General features: G+C 39.1%; 1 protein-coding gene across 6 annotated transcripts in view; it reads right to left on the minus strand.

Annotated features, from left to right (window-relative positions):
* Positions 1 to 1,679: 1,679 nt before the first annotated feature.
* nup214 (nucleoporin 214) overlaps positions 1,680 to 20,050 on the minus strand; it is a 46,292-nt gene continuing 27,921 nt past the window's right edge. For 2 of the 6 annotated variants that reach the window (XM_089129796.1, XM_089129793.1), the window contains exons 25-36: positions 19,376 to 19,442; positions 19,208 to 19,274; positions 18,110 to 18,188; positions 17,900 to 17,952; positions 15,444 to 16,901; positions 13,328 to 13,389; positions 11,412 to 11,571; positions 11,120 to 11,272; positions 6,028 to 6,199; positions 3,951 to 4,081; positions 1,973 to 2,006; positions 1,680 to 1,880 (exon numbers count right to left, since the gene is read on the minus strand). In XM_089129796.1, the coding sequence (XP_088985922.1) occupies positions 1,844 to 1,880; positions 1,973 to 2,006; positions 3,951 to 4,081; positions 6,028 to 6,199; positions 11,120 to 11,272; positions 11,412 to 11,571; positions 13,328 to 13,389; positions 15,444 to 16,901; positions 17,900 to 17,952; positions 18,110 to 18,188; positions 19,208 to 19,274; positions 19,376 to 19,442 (2,473 nt within the window). In that variant the 3' untranslated portion in view covers positions 1,680 to 1,843. Of the gene's footprint in view, positions 1,881 to 1,972; positions 2,007 to 3,715; positions 3,821 to 3,950; positions 4,082 to 6,027; positions 6,200 to 9,337; positions 9,535 to 11,119; positions 11,273 to 11,411; positions 11,578 to 13,327; positions 13,390 to 15,443; positions 16,902 to 17,899; positions 17,953 to 18,109; positions 18,189 to 19,207; positions 19,275 to 19,375; positions 19,443 to 20,050 lie in introns of those variants that run through there. The other 4 variants (XM_089129792.1, XM_089129791.1, XM_089129794.1 and 1 more) reach the window with 3 other exon arrangements.

Here is a 20,050-nt window from a genome sequence, read left to right on the forward strand (position 1 = left end):
TAGCATTTATGCATTATAAATATCTCAATATCTCAGCTCTGTACCACTGTCGTTTTTTTTTCGGGTCGAATTTTTGAGTTTCGATATCTCAGCTCTGGAGAGATATCGAAACAATTCGCAAGTCGTTTCCCATCATGCTTTTGATCAGCGCAGTCGGTGGAGACCAACTGCGCGCGACTGCAGAATCCGACAGGTGCGCCTTGCGCTCGCGAGAGTTTTTTGACATACGTCGACATGACATCAGATCCAGGCGGAATGTTCTCGGACACATTTCTAACCGGCATGCATCTCGCGCTGATCACCGGTGATCGGTTCTGCGCAGATTTTGCTCATGTCAAACAAGCCTATTGAGATCCCACGTAGCATTTATAATACACCTTAACACCGACATCAGTGATGCTAATAATGGAGCGCGTTCATGTGGGATCCAAACAAAACCTTTCCATGAAGACATGATTATAAATTCCAGCAAAGACAACAATTAATAACAAAAAATATATCACACTGCTGTAGCCTACTGTACTGAGGGGTTCAAATTAAATTAAAATAAGCTTATTATCTTCCCTGTTTTTGACCCATTTCCTTAATAAGGTTGTGACACAAAAACTATTAGTCGAACTGCTTTTCATGTTTTTTAGTCTTACAGTAATTTTCAGTAATAATCAAATGTAAAATAGCTCTACATAGTCTTCAGTGTTTAAATTAAATATAGGTGAATCCTTATTAAAGTTATTCAGTCAAGAGCAGAGGGATTTTTTTGTTTGATTAGCATTAAACACATTATGCTGCTGTCACTTTAAGAGCTCATACACTTAAACATGTGTTTGGTTCACTTACTTGCGTTACTTTAGTCTGATATTTTCTTTTCATGGTCACACTCTTTAACGCAGGACGGATTTTGATTGGTTGTCATTATTGTTTTTTGTTTTCAATCGAGATAGTTCCTCTGTCGTTATTGTGTGGAGTTCGCTATTCTCTTTAATAATCGTAGCGAGATGGAGGAGAGAAACACGCAGAGAACTGAACTCTGATATTAATAACATTATGTCTGATCTCATGTTCATCTCTGCTAATCCCTCCTGGATAATAAGAGCAGGATTATTGACTGTGCTTCATCATCTTCATCTTCCTCTGCGGGGTCATGTCAGGGGTCAGCTGAGGTCAGAGACGCAGAGACTCCACAGTTCACAGAATCTCTTCTAGAGGAATCCGAGTTCCCCTCTTCAGTAGAGCGGCTGATAAGAGCTGGAGCCACTGTGACATTCCACACACACACACACACACACACACACACACGTCAGATGTCAGGAGAGAACACACAAATATTTGGATCTAGGTGTGGCAGGGGTTGGTTGAGTGTGTGTGTGTGTGTGTGTGTGTGTCTGTCTGGTGTGGATAATCATATTGATCCGCACAAAACATCCACAGCAATGTTCTTCTGCAAAACACATGCAGTTCCACGTTTAACCACTAGAGGGACACACACGTTTCATAGTGCATCTTTAAATAAAACCAAAAATAAGCAAATAATTGAATTAGCATAGTTGCTTTTGAGTGCAGAAATCTGATTTACAAATGTGCAGTTTGTTAAAATGGAGTAACCTATAATTATGATAATTTTATAATCAACTCAAATGCATAAACCTACACGTCAAAACAGTAAAGCACAGACAGACGCGTACGGTACACAGCGCTCGAGTTTATTTCTCACAGTGCAGTTTAAAGCAGAACACACACACACACACGTGAAGATGACCAAACCTCACGGCGTATTCACTCACACACACACACACACACACTATAAAATGACATCAGCGTGTCGGTGGAAGTCAGAGTCCGCGGATCAACTCCTCCAACTGTTGAAGGTCTGAGCCGACGGTCTGGAAGACATCAGAGACGTGAACATGACACGGATGGTCACGTGACCACCGAGATGATCATCTGTCAATCAACCACATGACGTGCCACTTACTGGTTGGTGTTCGCGTTCCCAAAGCCTCCAAAACCTACGAGCACAAGCAACACACACACACACACACACAGAGTTAGACTTCATCACGTAATGGAGTGTGACCAAGCGTTAACCGTCTCTCTCTCTCTATAACCAGCACTGAGAGAGTTCGCCTGCAGTTCCTCCTCTGGCCACTAGAGGCGCTGCAGACGAAAATCACTCCCATAGACCCGCATGTTAAAATGGCCGACTTTACAGCAGAAATAAACATGTTCACAGTCTGATCTAAAAGTGGTTTTGGTCTATATCGCTAATGTTGCCCTTCATGACGACTGTGAGGGGGAATTATTTTATAACTCATCCGTTTAAATTATATTAAGCCTTAAAGTTCTGCATAATTAAGGGTGAGTGACAGGTGGATTGCCGCTGATGTCACTTGTCTGCTAGCCTCAGCTAATCCGTCTCGCTGCACGTTCGTTTATCCGCGAGTGATGCGCAGCCAAGATGGCGACGGCAGGCTCCGCCCACTTTGAGTTCAGAAACACTACGGGTGACGTCACACACACACACACACGTTATACAGTCTGTGTGTGCCACTGAACCGGCTCTCCTGTCACACTGTGTGTCCGTTTACCTGATTACGGAGTGTGTTTACCACTGTAACTGGGAAACATGAGCAACACTCGTGATAAACGACACAGACATCAGCTTTCTGAGAACGAGGACCAGCTTTAAATAGTACATGGCGCAGAAAACAAGGTGTTCAGGTAATAATGTGTTGATTATTTGTTTATTAAAGTCCCCCTGTGGTGTAAATCCAGCATTTAATGTTGTTTATGTGTGTGTGTGGTGTGTTTAATCCGCTTATACACCGTGTGTGTGTTGATAAGTGGACATCATTGCTTAGTATTTCCTCCTTAAAACTGCAGTGAACCAAAGACAGTCTCAAAAACACGCTTTGGTGTTTCTGACGTCACAAACCACCTTGTAACCAATCAGATCAACGTGTGATCGTCAACCGGAGAGTGAGTGAGTGGAGGCGGGGCTCATTTCCATATTCATAGAACCACGCATACTAAATGAGGCGAGGGTGTCGAGTTACATTCAAGATATTTTTGGTTTTATCAAACGATTAATCGCATCCAAAATAAAAGTTTGTGTTTACATAATATGTGCGCACTGTGTATAATTATTTTTTATATATATATATATATATATATATATAAATACACACACACGCATGTATATTTAAAAAAATATATTATTTATATATAAAATATTTATATATAATATAAATTATAAATACATCTATAGATCAGAGATGGGTTTTAAGGTATATACATGAAAATATTTCTTAAATATACACAAGCATGTGTGTGTGTGTATTTATATATATAAAATAGTTATACACAGTGCACACATATATTATGTAAACACAAACTTTTATTTTGGATGTGATTAATCGCGATTAATCATTTGACAGCCCTAATTTAAATATGATTTTTGTGATCAGAGATGAGTTTTAATCGATTTAATGAGTGACTACAGGGGGACTTTAAATTAGATGAAAATTTGACTGAAAACTCATTCAGGTCGATCCGAACCAAACCAAACTAAGCAGTTTTTGTGAGAAAAAAAAACACGAAGAGAAACACAAATCCAGTGTATTCTGAATGAAAACCGTTAGAAACGAATGTCTGACGTTCACACCGATCTCTAAATCAGGCTCTGCTGAAACTATCGAGGGAAGGACAACACAAGCAGTGAGCCTGAACTCCTTTATTTATACAGCTTTACAGAGACAACCGGACAATAATGCAACAGTTTGAGTCCAGAAGAGAATAGCGTCAGTTCAGCGATGCTTCATTTCTGTTGTAAAAGAGTTATTCATTTAGTTGTGGAGTAAAGCGTGATGTCATCGTCAGCTCTCATATAATGCTGTCGATGCAGGAGATCAACAATACTGCTGGATATTAAATTAAATGTGTCGGGATCTCACCTCCAGACGAGCCGAAGCCGGGGAACGCGCCGGTCTGAGCGCCGAATCCCGCCGGGCTCCCGAACGACGGAGTCGCTGCGCTGGGATTGGCTAGACTGCCGAACGACGGCGCATTAGGAGGAGACGCGAACCTGGAATGAGGAGAACAGGCATTGTGTCAGAGGCAGAACATGATGAACAGATGGCAGTGTTTATTTGGGCGAGTTATGCGGCACAGGTGCCAACACACACACACACACACCAGGATTAGATCATAACACAGAAATACACAGCACCCCTGACCCCATCTGTCACTCGACTGCTTTACTACGTGTTCATCTTTCGGTAATGTTGATGTGTGATCATGAGAAGCTCCAGTTCCTCTCTATATCAGAGTCAGTGCTCCTGAAACGCCTCCATTAGTCTCGAATATTCCTCATTATCATAATTCATGCGCACAATAAAGGGGCGGGGCCTGGTTGAGTTAGTTAGTAGTGTGTTAAACTGGCAGTTAAGGAAAGGGGCGGGACATTTCCAAAACACACTCGAAACGCTCGACCAATCACAACACACTGATCCAGCCGACCAATCAGAGCACAGTGTGCTTTTCAGAAGGCGACAGGAAGTAAACAGAGCGGTACTGACAGACTGGGAAGAGAGGAGCCGCAACAATGGAGAATATGAGGAGAATAATCAACATTCAAGCAGGAGAACCTGTTCATTTATGAGACGCTTTTATTGGTTCGAGCTTTACTCTCTTCACTGTAGTAAGAAATTGCACGTTTTTAATGTCTTGTATCTTTATTTCCACCCTGATCATTAGTGTTTACTTTCCATCACACGGGGCTGTTGTAGTGTTCTTCAAACGCTGTGTGTGTTTACTGTGATTCTGCTTGATGATCAATATCTCATGAATTATTCCTCTAGATTACACGTCCCTCAACGCCTCGTCTCTCATCATCACTCGCGTCGCGATGCTTCAAAATTATTTTTTCCTCCACTTTTAATATAACATCCTTTACTGTGGCAATGTCTGTTATGTAGAGAAACTTTCTTTATATATACACACTGTATATATATATATGTAAATGTTGGAAAGGTTCAGGTTCAAGCATTAGTTCACATCCCAATTTTTTATTTCATTTACTCAAGATTATCACATTTATTATAATAATAAAACATTAGTATTCTAATTTTCTAGTAGTTAAAAAAATATTGCATACTCTTATTTACCAGTGAAATATTACAATAGCAATATTTTGTAATTTACTTTTTTTAGTAATAATGTTAATAAAAGACTTAATTATTATAGTCAAATTGATACTCAATCAAATGTTTTATTCATTATATACATAGGCACTGAAATGTGTGTACTAATATATAAATACAAACACATTAATGGTCGATTGATATTGGATGTTTTCTGATTAATAGCATGTTTAAAGAAATACAATTAAAATATATAAAATATTATTTTGCCTGATTCAAGTAAAATCTTAACATTTTGAATTAACAGCTCTCCGACGTGCAGAAGCCACACGTGACACCAAATTACCAATAACCAGAAAATATATTTTATGCATAAGGCAGGACTTTTAATTATAAACAGGCCCAAAATACAATGGGACTTTTATTTTGAAATGTATATGCTCATTCAAACGCACATGGGCCATTAAATATGCACTTTTAAAATCACACATGGGATATATTGCGGATGATGGAGTCGATCCGGTGTGAAGGATCAGTGTGTGTCGAGTCCGCATCGGCCCGTCTGTAATCACACACACTCATAACTGTGTTTAACGCTGAGAATCACAGACGTGTGCTGATCTCTAATCTCACACACAGATAATCTCTGCATAACCTACATCCTCCGACACACACACACACACACACACACACACGACCCTCTGCCGGATGAAAATCACAATAATCCAACATTTAATTTCCCCGTACAGTCAGAGTCAGCCTGAGGTTAACCCGCTGTTTGAGAGTGTGTGTGTGTGTGAGAGAGATTGAGTGGGTGTGTGTGTGTAAGGGTGTGTGTGAGTGTGTGTGGAGATTTCAGCACAGCATTAGAGACGGTAAAGCTCCTCACCCGAATCCCCCGACATTAGCGGCGGTGGTTCCCTCTCCGAACACCTTCCCTCCCGAGGATCCCATTGGTGCGCTGAAGGAGGGGGCGGAGCCAAAACCTGCCGACGCCCCAAACGCCGGAGATCCACCGAACGTAGGAGGACTGCCGAACACCGGCGCGCTCCCAAAACCAGCTGCACACACACACACACATTTATTAACACACACATATATATTTATTACACAGCTTTGTGGAATGCTTGACTCTGATTGGTCGATCGCTCATCCAGCGGTGTATTATTCCCAGATAACAGCAGAAACACACACTCATCCGGTCACTGACATCATCAGCAGCACACACTCGCCAGGAACAGGCTCTGCGTTTGATGAGCTGATCAAATATTAAAAGCCGAATCAATATTTAGCGTACGGTTATTTAATTAAGCCCTCCAGTGTCGTGGACTCGCTTCACACACACACACACACACACACACACACACGACGGCCGTTCTGTGTCTACTGTTCTGTTCACTGTCGGATTATGACACAAACATGTACGGTTATAAAACGGTTTAATCTCAAATCAATATCTCAGATCTCCAGAATCATTTGGTGTTACGACTGTAGACCGTATCTCTTCCATGTCCGTCTAGTTTGATCAGCTCTCAGTTTAAAGAGGTGTGTGTGTGTGTGTGTGTGTGTGAGATTTCAGAATAAACCCCTTCAGGTGTGTGTGTGTGTGTGTGTGTGAGATCTCAGAATAACTGGGTGGATGTACATTATCCCTTACATATCAGCATAGGTTTCTTCAGAAGTGTAGTACACACACACACACACACACACACACACTCGCTCAGGTAGTTGCTGCTGAAGCACAGATGTGTCTCACTGAGAGCGTTCTGAAATTACAGCCAGCCGAACGCGTGTGTGTGTGTGTGTGTGAATAATTCAGCGAGACGCGTCATTGAATTACACTGCGCATCGCAGACCTTAATGTAAACGAGTCACGCTGACGGTGGAGGACTAAAGAAATATAATTATAGTAATAATAAAAAATAACAACATAAAATACATCTAATATTAATAATAAACATCAATAAAAGATAATAATAAAAAATGCATTAATAACCATAAAAAAATTATACAATAAAAGCTATAATAATAGCATATAATAACATTAATAATGATTTAATAAAATAATAAATGACAATAAAATATAATAAAATTCATAATAATAAAAATGAAAAAAATACTAATCATAATAAAAAAATAAAATATAAATATAAAAATAGTAAAATGATTATAATAAATGACAATCATAAAAGCTAAAAAAATAACAAAATAAAAATAAAATAAATATAATAAACTGTAATAATATAATAATATTAAAATATATACACTGCCGGTCAAAAGTTTTAGATCAGTAAGATTTTGATATGTTTTTAAATGAAGTCTCTTCTGCTCACCAAGGCTGCTTTATTTGATGAAAAAAAATGACAAACAGTAATATTGTGAAATATTATGACAATTTAAAATGACTGTTTTCTATTTTTTAAAATGTAATTTGAAAGCTGAATTTTTAACATCATTACACATCAATTTTTCAGTGTCACATGATCCTTCAGAAATCATTCTAATATGCTGATTTTATGCTCAAAAACCTAAATTATTATTTTCAATGTTGAAAACAGTCGTGTACCATTTCCCCCCAAAATTCTATGATGAATAGAAAGTTCAAAAGAACAGCATTTATTTAAAATATAATCTTTTCTAACAATATAAATGTCTTTACTGTAACTTTTGATCAATTTAACTCATCCTTGATGAATAAAAGTAATTTCTAATTTCTGTCCCCCAAAAATAAAAACTAAATTCTGACTGACCCCAAATTTTGAATGGTAGTGATTAATGTTACAAAAGCAGATCAATTTTGTTCTTTTGAACTTTCTATTCATCAAAGAATCCTGAAATAAAAATGTAAAAAACTGTTTTCAACATGGATAATAATCAGAAATGTTTCTTGATAATTTCTGTAGGGTCATGTGACAATGAAGACTGGAGTAATGATGCTGTAAATTCAGCTTTGATCACAGGAATAAATTACACTTTACTATATTCACATAGAAAACCACTGTTTTAAATTGTAATAATATTTCACAACATTATTGTTTTTTTTGTTGTTGTATTTTTCATCAAATAAAGCAGCTTTGGTGAACAGAAGAGACTTCTTTTAAAAAAATAAAAAATCTTACCGATCTAAAACTTTTGACCAGTAGTGTGTGTATATATTTATATAATAATTTGTTTGCTAGGTCTAGATATTTCCCGACTCGGCACCACCAGTCTCCCTCTGTGGGTCTGTTTTGATACCCTGTGGTGCCCCTGTGCTTCACTCGTTTGCCCGACCTCAAAGAAAGTAGTTCTCAGCTTCAGATTCATTCTTTATTGTCCCCGAAAGACAGTACCAGAAGCACGTATAATATTCACATACTGCACAATACACACACAAATATATAGTTTTAATCAAAATTATTCAACCCTCACTGCAAATCAGGTTTATTGGCAAGATTTACAGACTTTCAGCTGTTTGCAATGAACAAATCAAACATAAGTAATTGAAATAGCTCAACACAACAAGTGGTTTCCGCAAATTCAACTGAAAATGCAGCTTTTAATGACTTCAAAATTAGTCAACGCCCTGAATATAATCCCTCACAGCAGCACAGAACTGCTAATCAAGGGCTTCATGAGCGGCACCAGGTGTGCTTGAGCTAGAACACATGAAAAAAAAAGGCGAAAAAAAAAATTATATTAAATTTTCTGCATTTTCTGCTTACGGAGCAAGCCTTTTGAACGGCGACTGACAATTCAGAGCCACCGAATCACCAATACGGAGAAACGCATTCGAAAATTTCGTACTCGGGCTCGTACTCAGGCCGAAAAGTTCCAGTTTTGTGTCATTGCTCCACAGAACTGAATCTTATATGATCTTCTTGTGCTTTTGGGTCAGTAGTGGCGTAGTAGCTTACTGTTCAAGCTCAAACCTGTTGCCATCATTGCCTATCAGGAAATCCTCAGAGAAAACGTGAATGCATTAAAAGCTGCATTTTCAGTTGAATTTAGGGAACCACTTGTGTTGAGCTATTTCAATTACTTTTGTTTGATTTTATTATTTCAGAAAACGTAGTCTATTAATTTTGCCAATAAAACTTGAATAATTTTGATTGCAAATGGACATACTACACAAAAATGGCAACAGAAGAAAAAGCGTTCCTGGAGCTCTAACAGTGGAGTGTTGGAGGTCATGGGTTCGATTCCCAGGGAAAGCAAGAACTGATCAGAATGTAAATGTGTACCTTGAAATGCATCTGCCAAATGCATAAATGTAAATGTAAAACCGTATGAATGCAATGCTAGGCCCCTCGCTAACGCTTTCCCAGGCATCCCATCTTGCCCTGATGGACCCTTAGACCATGATATGATGTTATCTTTGTCCAGCCACAGATACAGGTTTGTAGACTGTAGTGTCCTGTTAGTAATATAATAATAAATAAAATATAAATATAATAAAAATATAGTAAGAACGTTAACGATAATACAAGTATAAAAAAAATAAATAAAAATATAATTAAATTAAAATAAATAAATAATAGTATAATAATATATTAATAATAAAAACTTATGAGACTAAATGTGGTTAACAAAATGCTAAAATGTCTTCAGTTTTTTTGACCAAAACGAGACATGACGACATGTTATTTAACGTTATTTCGTCTCGTTTACGTGCGTTATTATTATTATTATGCAGCATTTCTGTTTCCTGTGTCACTTCAGGGGCTGCGTCAGATCGCACGACATCACTTCCTTCCGCGGCATTATTAGAAGATGCGGCTGCGCGAGTTACAACTGTTTCACACACACTCCGTGTGTAGTGCGTGTTGTGTGTGTGTGTGTGTGTGCATGGATGCATTCTTGAGTTTATAAGGTAACAATAATATAATAAGATAACTATAATAAGATAATATTTATGTTTGAAATGGGTTTGGCTAAAAGAAAATGTTGGTTTTGTCTTTGCTACTAGGCCCTTATACTATATTGACTGGGTTAAATAAAACTGCATTACTAAAAAGAGACTAAAACAATATTAATGGGCTAAAATGTCATCAGTTTTCGTCAACTAAAACTAGACTAGACTAAAAAGAGTATGAACGTGACTAAAACTAATAAAAACTGAAATAACAGCTCGACACAAACACTAGACTAAGGCCGCCAAAAACAACACTAATTGTTAGTTGATGTTAGTTAATACATTAATGTTAACTAATGAACCTTGTTGTAACGTGTTACCATATTATCACATTTGGATTTTATAGATGCATTTCTTATTCAAACTAAACTAAAATCCTCATCCTTTTCACACAAAATGTGTTTTATGTGAGAAAATAATGCATTTTCTGTTCACCGAATGCTTTTTAATCTTCACTATTGCTTGTGCGGTCATGTGTAGCGTAGTGACGAGTGTGTTTAAGTTAGCAGATATGAGCAGATTCTGAGCAATATTTAATATAATCACGATGACTCACGAGTAAATCTGCACGGATCTGACTTGTGCACGAACTTTCCAACAGAGAGAGAGTAGACAACAAACATTATAAATAAGTCAAGCTGATTTTAGAAGTCAAGTGTGACTAACTGACCTTCACTATCAAAAACAGAGCCAATAATAAAAATAAAGAAATACAATAATTATATTAATAATAAAAGCTAAAAAAACTCAAATAAAATTAATATAATAATATATAATATAATAATAAAAATAATATAATAATATTTAAATATAATAATAAAATAAAGAATATAATAATATAATAATATTACATAATAATAATAAAATATTTTATATATATATATATATATATATATATATATATATAAATAAATAAATAAATAAAGAAATATAATAATTATAAAAATAATATAATAATAAAAATAAAGAACTGACAATAAAATATAATATTAATAAAAATAATAAAAATAAAATAAAATAACGTCATGTGCTGTCATGTTTTTTTTTTTTTTTATTGTTTTTTTTATGGTGTGTGTGTGTGTCTGACCTGGTTTGGTGGGAGTGCTGAAGGAGCCGAAGCCCTGAGTCGACACAGACCCGGCTCCGGCGCTGAAGGACCCGCTGGGCTTCTGTTCCCCGAACGAGCTGTTGGAGAAGCTGAAGGCCTTCGCTCCGCTGCTCCCAAACAGGTTAGCCGGACCTGAGACACACACACACACACACCACAGCTTCAGCAGCAGTCTCACACACACACCCCCGTCGAGCTGATGCTTCCCGCGCTCCCGGTCGCTCTGAAGTGCCGAATGAGTGTAATAATCCTGGGAAGTGTGTGTCGATACCTGTGTTACTCTGCTGGCCGAATCCTCCCGCGGCCGGCGCTCCGAACGGGTTCTTGTTGGCGGCGTCTTCGCTGGGTTTCCCTCCGAGACCACTGAAGAACCCTGACCCCGAGGACGTGTTCCCCGCGCTCGAGCCGAACAGACCAGCGCCGGACTGAGCCTGAGCCTGAGCACACAAACACTTCAGATACTTCACACACACACACAGGAATTATTATAGAGTGTGTGCAAGTCAAGTCAGCTTTGTTGTGTGTGTGTGTGTGTGTGTGTGTGTGTGTTTGAGAGCAGCTTTGAGTCCAGAAGAGAATAGCGTCAGTCCAGCTCAAGTCGGTTCAGTGATGCTTCATTTCTGTTGTAATAAAGTTAAGTTCATTTATCTATAGATGTAAACAACACTGGGCCAGAAGCACTTCCTGTTTCAGTTTTTTAACACTACATAAAAGCTGGGATAAAATACAACCAACAGAACATTTAAAAAATCTTTAAGATGTTTTCTTTACACGTGAAATAAAGAAACAGGAAGTGTTTCTGGACCAGTGTTGTTTATATCTTGCAAAATGGTCTATACAGCGGCTCTGGAGAAACCGTGATGTCATCGTCAGCTCAGTTCAGTTCTCATATAATGCTGTCGATGCAGGAGATCAATAATATTTTTGAATATTAAATTAACTTAACCCAAAGGTGCTCTTCGGTCATTTCTGATCGAAAAATTTTCTGTTTTGAATTTTTAAAAATCACAGCTTCATCTCAATGTTACGAAACTTGGTGACTTTTATGGCATTATGTATGCGAACACACAAAAAAAATTGAAATTAAGGTCATGATCCGAGCATGCTAAGTGGTTTAAAAAAAAATAGTCACACTTGTGGTATCTGGTCAAAAATGACCCCCATAGGAAATGAATGGGAAAAAAAAATTGTGAATATTTGTCATTTTTTTTATAAGAAATAGTTTTTGAGATTGTTTCAACTATATATACGAATCCACCACCACCACCACCAACAAAAAAATAATGTGTTCATAAACAGCTGGGGAATTCACATGCTTCTCCATAGAGAGCTGTACATGCCATCTAGTGGTCACACCATGATTCTACACCTTTTCTCAATACTGTAACCAGATGGTGCTAATTTTCTTCAAAAAAATATTTTTTTTCTGAAGGCCTAGACTCGGATATTAAACTAAAATACTGCATTAATATTTTTTTGAAAAAAAATAATATATATATATATATATATATATATATTTAAATGGCAAAAATAAACCATAAATATTGCATAAATATTAATAAATTAAATTAAATTGTCTCAAAATACTAAATTAAAAAGAATAAATATTATAGAACAAAAATAAATTACATTGGTTTTACTGGGATGGAAGAAGTTTCATTTTTAGGTGTCCGGGAGGATAACAAGTGTGACTCCGAAACAAAGAGCACCTGAGGGTTAAACTAAGCAAGTGAAAAGCCAAAGGCGACAGTGACGGAACCAAAACTCAATCAGTGACAGAACAGAGACAAAAACCTTGCTACTGACACACACACACACACACTGTGAGTGACAGCATTGGTTTTCAGTGTGAATGCTGTGGAAAACACACTAAACACATCTAACACGGGAAAGAGCTTTGAGATCCACTGTACAGACAGATATGACAAGAAACCTGAGGTGTATTTTCATACCTATATTTCACCCTATATACTGTGTTTTATATATATACACTATCGGTCAAAAGTTTTAGATCGGTAAGCCAAAAACGGAAGCATCTCATTGGGTTCCTCGAACTGACAGCTCATCAGGTTTCAGAAGCCTCTGTGAAACTGCGTGTGAGACTCGAACACACGTTCATAACTCATTACAGTCAACCTGTGTGTGTGTGTGTGTGTGTGTGTGTGTGTGTGTGTGAGTGAGCTGTACCTGTCCGAAGACGCTGGGCTGCTGTCCGAACACCGCCGAGCTGGAGGTGCTGCTGCCGAACCCTGGATACACACACCAACAAATCAAACATACAGACACACACCAACTGTGTGCACAATCATCACTGAACTCGATGAACGCTGCCGATGTATCTGGATATCCACAACCAAATGCGTTTCTGTGAGATGTACAATTAGATCTGTTTCTTTTGTATTAGTGCATCATAATTAGTGCACGCAACAAGCAGATGTGCATTTGTGGAGCGAGTCGCAATGATCTTTATAGGATACTAGTTATAAAATTAAAATTTCTGGAGCGTTTCAATATGAGTGTAGAGACTGTGTGTTCGTGTGTGTCGGACCCGTGCCGCTCTTAAAATGACCGCACTAATATTCCTGCCGTCTCTATAATCACACACCAGAACACTGAACACACACTCGCTCTACACTGGATATCTTTTATAACGTGTATTTAATTGTGTAATTTTACATTTGATTACAGTTTCTGAACACAAGAAAATCTTAAAACACTGTTTCTTTCAATTGTATCTTTGTTCAGTTTATAAGTGTTTATTGTCTTTAATAATGCTTGAAACGTATATTAGTTTGGCTAGTTGTTTTTTTAAAGTGTTTTTAAACCACAGGAAAAATGTTTGCGTTTCCTCACATTGTACTTTATAAACCAGAAAGCAATGCTAGCGCTGGCGATACGTTAGATTGTTGACCGCTAATGCGCTAATTCAGTGTAGCAGTGTGTCGTGAGCTAGTGTGTGTGTGGGAATGTGCATCAGTCTCGGGTGTGTCTTCCTCAGGATTCCTGTGACGTCCACCTTATAAACAGCTGAGTCACTGACCTCTGACCCCCAGTGCACACCTGTTTATGTTCTGCGTGTTTACGCCCACATTAAACCCTAAAGAATGTGCTGATTGAAATTATGCAAATGTGACTGCATATTACATATTATGTGAATTATTGACGCTTGCCATTGTTTCCAGCCTAACTCACTCAGACTGACCGAGCGAGCGAGCGTTAAAGCCAATGTCCAGTCAGCCAATCCAATCTCAAAATCCAAATGAATTAAAGTTGGGTATCGTTTGAATTTTATCGATTCCTAATTTCGATTCCAATAAGGTAAAACTAACGTAGAAATCATTCACATTTAGTCTCATTTCCAAACATTTAATTGTAGCTGAATATCATCAACATGCTAAATAACTCTTACTCGAGTTTAAGAAAGACAGCTAGCCGAACTAATATACATTTCAAGCATTATTAAAGACAATAAACACAGAGCAAATTAAGATACGATTGAAATAAACAGCCATGTATTTTAAGGCATAGAAACTGTAATCAAATGTGAAATAACACTGCACCTTATAATTAAAATCACATTATAAATAGAGCCCGACTGATAAAGGATTTTGAAGGCCTATACAAATATTTTTTGGTTTTAAAATCCAATATATCGGCCGATATTTTTTTATTTTTATTTATTTCAGAAAGGCACAACAAAACATTAATAGATTTCCCTAACATTAGTTATTTATGAGTTAACCAAAATAATATGATAATGTATTTTAAAGAGAAACTTTCTAAAAGTTTCTTTTATTGTCACAACAGAACAGACTGACGATAGTGGCGTTAGCTAGCTTATTTGAGTTTAGAGAACTGATGCGGATGATCTTTTAATTGTTATTCAAGCAATGTATGTATCGTGCCCAACTCAACGAGTGTTGCCAATGGGAACGGTGTAGAGCGCCCTCTGGTGGACAAACTACACAACACTCATGACATGGTTCAAGCGCGTTTCGTCCGTTTTCATTTTATTTTTGAAATATTCATTTATCGGCCATTATAACCGCCGATACCGATAGTTTGGAAAATGCCTAATATCGGCCGATAATATCGGTCTGGCTCTAATTATAAATAAAGTTAAATTAGTGCCGTCACTTTAAGAGCGGCACGGGTGATACACACAGTCTCTACACTCAGGAATCGATAAGAGGTGTCGAACGTTTAATTTTATAACAAGTATCCAATCCCTGACCCTACATCGTCTTGTGGGAATAAACTACCCTGTGATTGTCCAGTCTCGAGTGCGTTTGTTGAAACCCACCTGATGCTTGCCCAAAACCGAACCCAGAGGACGCGGTGGTGGTGTTGCTCCCGAACACGGACCCCTGGCCGAAGCCTGCGCTGGGCTGCCCGAAACCAGGAGCGCTGCTCTGGGAAAAGAGTCCAGTTCCGGTGCCGCCTGCGAAGGAGAAGGAGCTAGCACTGTTAGCGCTAGCGGCTCCAAACATCCCTGCTCCTCCGCCGGTGGCCGTCGAGGTGGTGGAGGTCGTAGCCGGCGTGCCAAACCCAGGGCTAGCGCTAAACGCCGTCCCACTAAAACTGAAGCTGCTAGCAGAGCCGGAGGCGGCGGGCTGGCCGAAACCAGCAGGACTCTGTCCGAACGCAAGCTTGCCAAAGCCAGGGGTCGAGGTGGCGCCAAACGCGGTGGATCCGAACGCTGCGCTCGGACTCGGAGCGGCGGGTGATTGTCCGAAAGTAGGAGCTGCGCTGGTGGTGACGGCTGTGGATGGCGCGGATGAAGCCGAAGTAGTGACGACTGTGGAGAAACCGACGGTTTGCGCGTCCGACGGCGGGGCAAAGATTGAGCCTGGTTTGTCAGACGCTGAAGTTGCTGGAGGCTCATGGGAAGAGCTGCTAATCGTCTCAACAGCGGGATTAGCGACCGGTTCCGCTAAAGGAGGCTCGGAAACAGCCGTCGGCGTGTCGGAGGGTGGAGTAACTGATGGAGGCGGTGCGGGCGGGACGTCCAGAGCTGGAGGAGTCGGAGGTTTGCTGGAAGTTGCTGTAATGGTTTCTGTAATGATGGGAGCCGCGGCTTCAGTGACCGATGCGATTGGCGCGCTTAAAGCTAGCGGTTTAGGACTGGGCGGTTCTTTAACTTCTTCTTTAGCCACCTCGGGTGTAGCCGCCGCTGCCGCCGTCGTCGGGAGGGAGTTTGTCGGAAGAGTTGTCTCTTGTAGAGGTGCGCGGAGAAGGCTGCCGAAAGATGTGGCGTCCGCTGAGAAAGTCGTCGAGGGAATCGTAAAAGTTGGTTTTATTGCGGGAGCCGCTGCTTCGTGCGGTTTAGCGGCGGGTGTGGGCGTGGCGAGAGCTTGTGGCGTAATCGTTTTCGCAGCTTCTGTTGTGGCGCTTTCTACTTCGGCTGTTGCACTTCCAGTTTCTGCGGGCTTGATTTGCGGGGAACCGAACGTGAACCCCGCGGATCCGTTGCCGGCTGATCCAAAGGTGAAACCGAGCGCGGGTTTGGAGGCATCCTTGAGCTCCTCGCTTTGGCCGACGCGCAAGCCGGAGAAGCAGCCGAGAGTTTCTCCTTGGGCTTTGGGAGCGGGAGGGGGTTTGGGAGTCTCTGGAGGCGGGGTCGAGGAGCTCGCGCTCGGCGCGGGAGAAGCCAGTTTCGGGGTGAAGGAGAAAGGCTCCTCGGATCCACCGGGGCCAAACGGCATCTTTGATCCGGCACCGCTAGCGAAGGAGAACTTGCCGGGCGGGCCAGAACTCTTCGCTGTTTGCAGGATTAGAAGAAAAAGAAAAGAAAGAAATTTACTAAGAAGGCTGTGAAAGAATCTGTAGAAAGTCCAATTTGATTTATAGCTGTTTTCAATGATTGTTTCGTCTATTTTAAAGTCCCCCTGTGGTGATTAATGTTGTTAATGTGTCTATGTAGTGTTATTAATACGTGAGTTTAAGGGATTAAACAGGGAGACTTTAAAGGAGGAGTTCACTTTTAAAAAAACTTTAGCTGATAATTTACTCGCCCCCGTGTCATCCAAGATGTCCATGTCTTTCTTTCTTCAGTCGAAAAGAAATTAAGGTTTTTGATGAAAACATTCCTGGATTTTCTCCATATAATGGACTTCAATGGGGACCAAATGGTTCAAGGTCCAAATGAGAGTTTTAGTGCAGCTTCAAAGGGCTTTAAACGATTCCAGACGAAGGGTCTTATCGAGGACCCTTTGAGTCATGACTCGAAAAAAAGATTTGTTCATATTGATTTGAACAAGAGAGTCACGAACGCGCATCACAGAACAGAGCAAGGTGAGCATTTGAGCTTATAAAACTTAAACTTTGTTATTTATTTTTTAAATGAGCGATCGTTTCGCTTCATAAGACCCTTATTCACCGTCTGGTGTCGTTTAAAGTCCTTTGAACAGTTTGCACTGAAACTCTCATTTGGACCTTGAACCGTTTGGACCCCATTGAAGTCCATTATATGGAGAAAATCCAGGAATGTTTTCATCAAAAACCTTAATTTCTTTTCGACTGAAGAGAGAAAGACATGGACATCTTGGATGACACGGGGGCGAGGAAATTATCAGCAAAAGTGAACTACTCCTTCAAGTCATCTAGAGCCCATTTCTGCAGCACTGACTCCTGGCCATCGGAATGATACTGAAAATTTACATTTTCTGACAATTACAGTGATAAAAAGGAAGTCTAAAATGCGTAAAAATCAACTGTTTGCATCTGTAAATGGAGACGAGACACAAATGGAGACGATACCTTGAGTGCTGTTGGGGTCGGGGGATGGAGATGCGAAACTGAACCCTGATGACCTGTGAGACAGCAAAATATGAGTCTTTTATTTATATACAATTAAATATGAAGACATTGGACATGACATCAGAAGAGTTTTGATGTGACGTTTTCGATCTGTAAGATTTTTAATGTTAGTGTATATAGAGGTTGAGGTAGTTTTTTTTAATAACTCACGCTCCAGAAAACGAGAAGGCCTTCGAGCTCTTCTCACTGACGGATGAAGACGCCCCTGCATCGGGTTTTGCTGCTCCGCCTGTCACACACACACAATATTAAACATACTTTTATTCAGCAAGGATGCATTAAACCCTCATCCTTCCCTCGTGGCCTGTAACAAATCTTTAAGCCCTAAAATTATACTTAATTTTTTTTCTGTCCAAAAAACCTTATTTATTTCATTTTGATCATATTTCTTTCTATTTTTAAAGCAATTTGATCAATAATAATAGGGCTGTGCAAAAATTAATTGCGATTAATCGCATCCAAAATAAAAGTCTGTGTTTACATAATATATTTGTGTGTGCTGTATAGAATTATTTTGTATATATAAATACCTATGCATGCATGTATATATTAAAGAATTATTTGCACTTAAATTCTGTATATATATAAATACATGATCTATATTATATAAATATTTTATATATGAATAACACATTTTCTTAAATATATACATGCATGTGTGTGTATTTATATATACAAAATAATTATATACAGCACACACAAATATAAATATGTAAACACAGACTTTTATTTTGGATGCGATTAATCGCAATTCATTTTTGCACAGCCCTAAATAATAATAAATATAGTCATTTAGAAGCACACACACCTCACATTATTTCAAATTAAATTCAAAATAGCTCACAATTTCATGCAAAACCCTTTTAATTCGGCTCACATTGGGAGTCTTTGATCTCTTGTGGAAAATAAATAATAATAACATGATATTTCCTAACTCTAGATGGGCTTATATCTCTATATGGAGCAGGAGCTGTTCCGCTGGGTCCTAAAGCCAGTTCACTCCAGTGTGCATTCACACACACATGTACACATTATACAGTTTTAGCACTTTTAGTTGCATGTGTGTACTGACCGGGTCAGATCGACCCGAGAGGGAAGGATGAGTTACTTTTGAAATCTCAACCACAAAACTTCTCGAATCCATCTTTGTTTTTAGTTGTGTATTCGTGGTTCAAGAGACAATTTTGCGTGTCAAAGCGACCCGAGGGAAGGATGAATGTTAAATTGCTCAAAAGAACTCGCACTTACCGAACACAAAGCTGGAGGACGTGACCTGGGCCGGCGACTGGGCCTTTAACGCGGCTTGAAAGGAACTCTGTGAAGAAACGGACACACCAAACGCCACACGTTAGACGACGGCCATTTTTAAAAGCAGAGTCCTTGAGGTGTAACTAGAGCATCTCATGCCAGACTCACTTTATTGGCCTCCACCGTAGCCAGAACCTGCTGAACCACCTGAGCCGCCGGTGCTGGAACAGAAGCACTACACACACACACACACACACACACACACGAACAATGATCATTAACACACTATCATCCGAGGGACAGAATTCAGCCATAAAAACAGGATTTTAAGCATAACTGACTCTAAATTTGACCCTTTTTGTATGAATAAATCAAAAGTAGGGATGCACACTTAATCAAATTGCAAGATGGACTCGTGATCGTGAATATTAAAGGCTATTAAAATCTGAAGTTTCACTACATGAGCACATGATGACATGAACTTCATGTACAGCGCTGATCTGAGTCACTTTAGCAGAATTTCATTTGAACACACACACACACACACCTCTTCAGTTCAACTCGCCAAAATACAAGTTCGGTTTAACTTGATGAAATTATGACAGAAATATATTACTGTAGAGCTCAATTTACCTCTCAAATGAAAATGCACCGATTTATTTTATATTTTGGTAAATAACAGGTTTACTGTTCAAATTATAACTTGCAATTGAATCATTTTATGCTTGGTATTGGTAGGAGTATGAATTTAATTTATTTTTGGAAAAATTAATTATGCTTTGATTATTAAAACGTAATTAAACTATTAAAATGGAACCCAGAAAAAAAAAAATAGATCAATAA

The sequence above is a fragment of the Pimephales promelas genome, chromosome 4 (assembly GCF_988280905.1).
Source record: "Pimephales promelas chromosome 4, fPimPro1.hap1.1, whole genome shotgun sequence".
Classification (NCBI taxonomy): domain Eukaryota; kingdom Metazoa; phylum Chordata; class Actinopteri; order Cypriniformes; family Leuciscidae; genus Pimephales; species Pimephales promelas.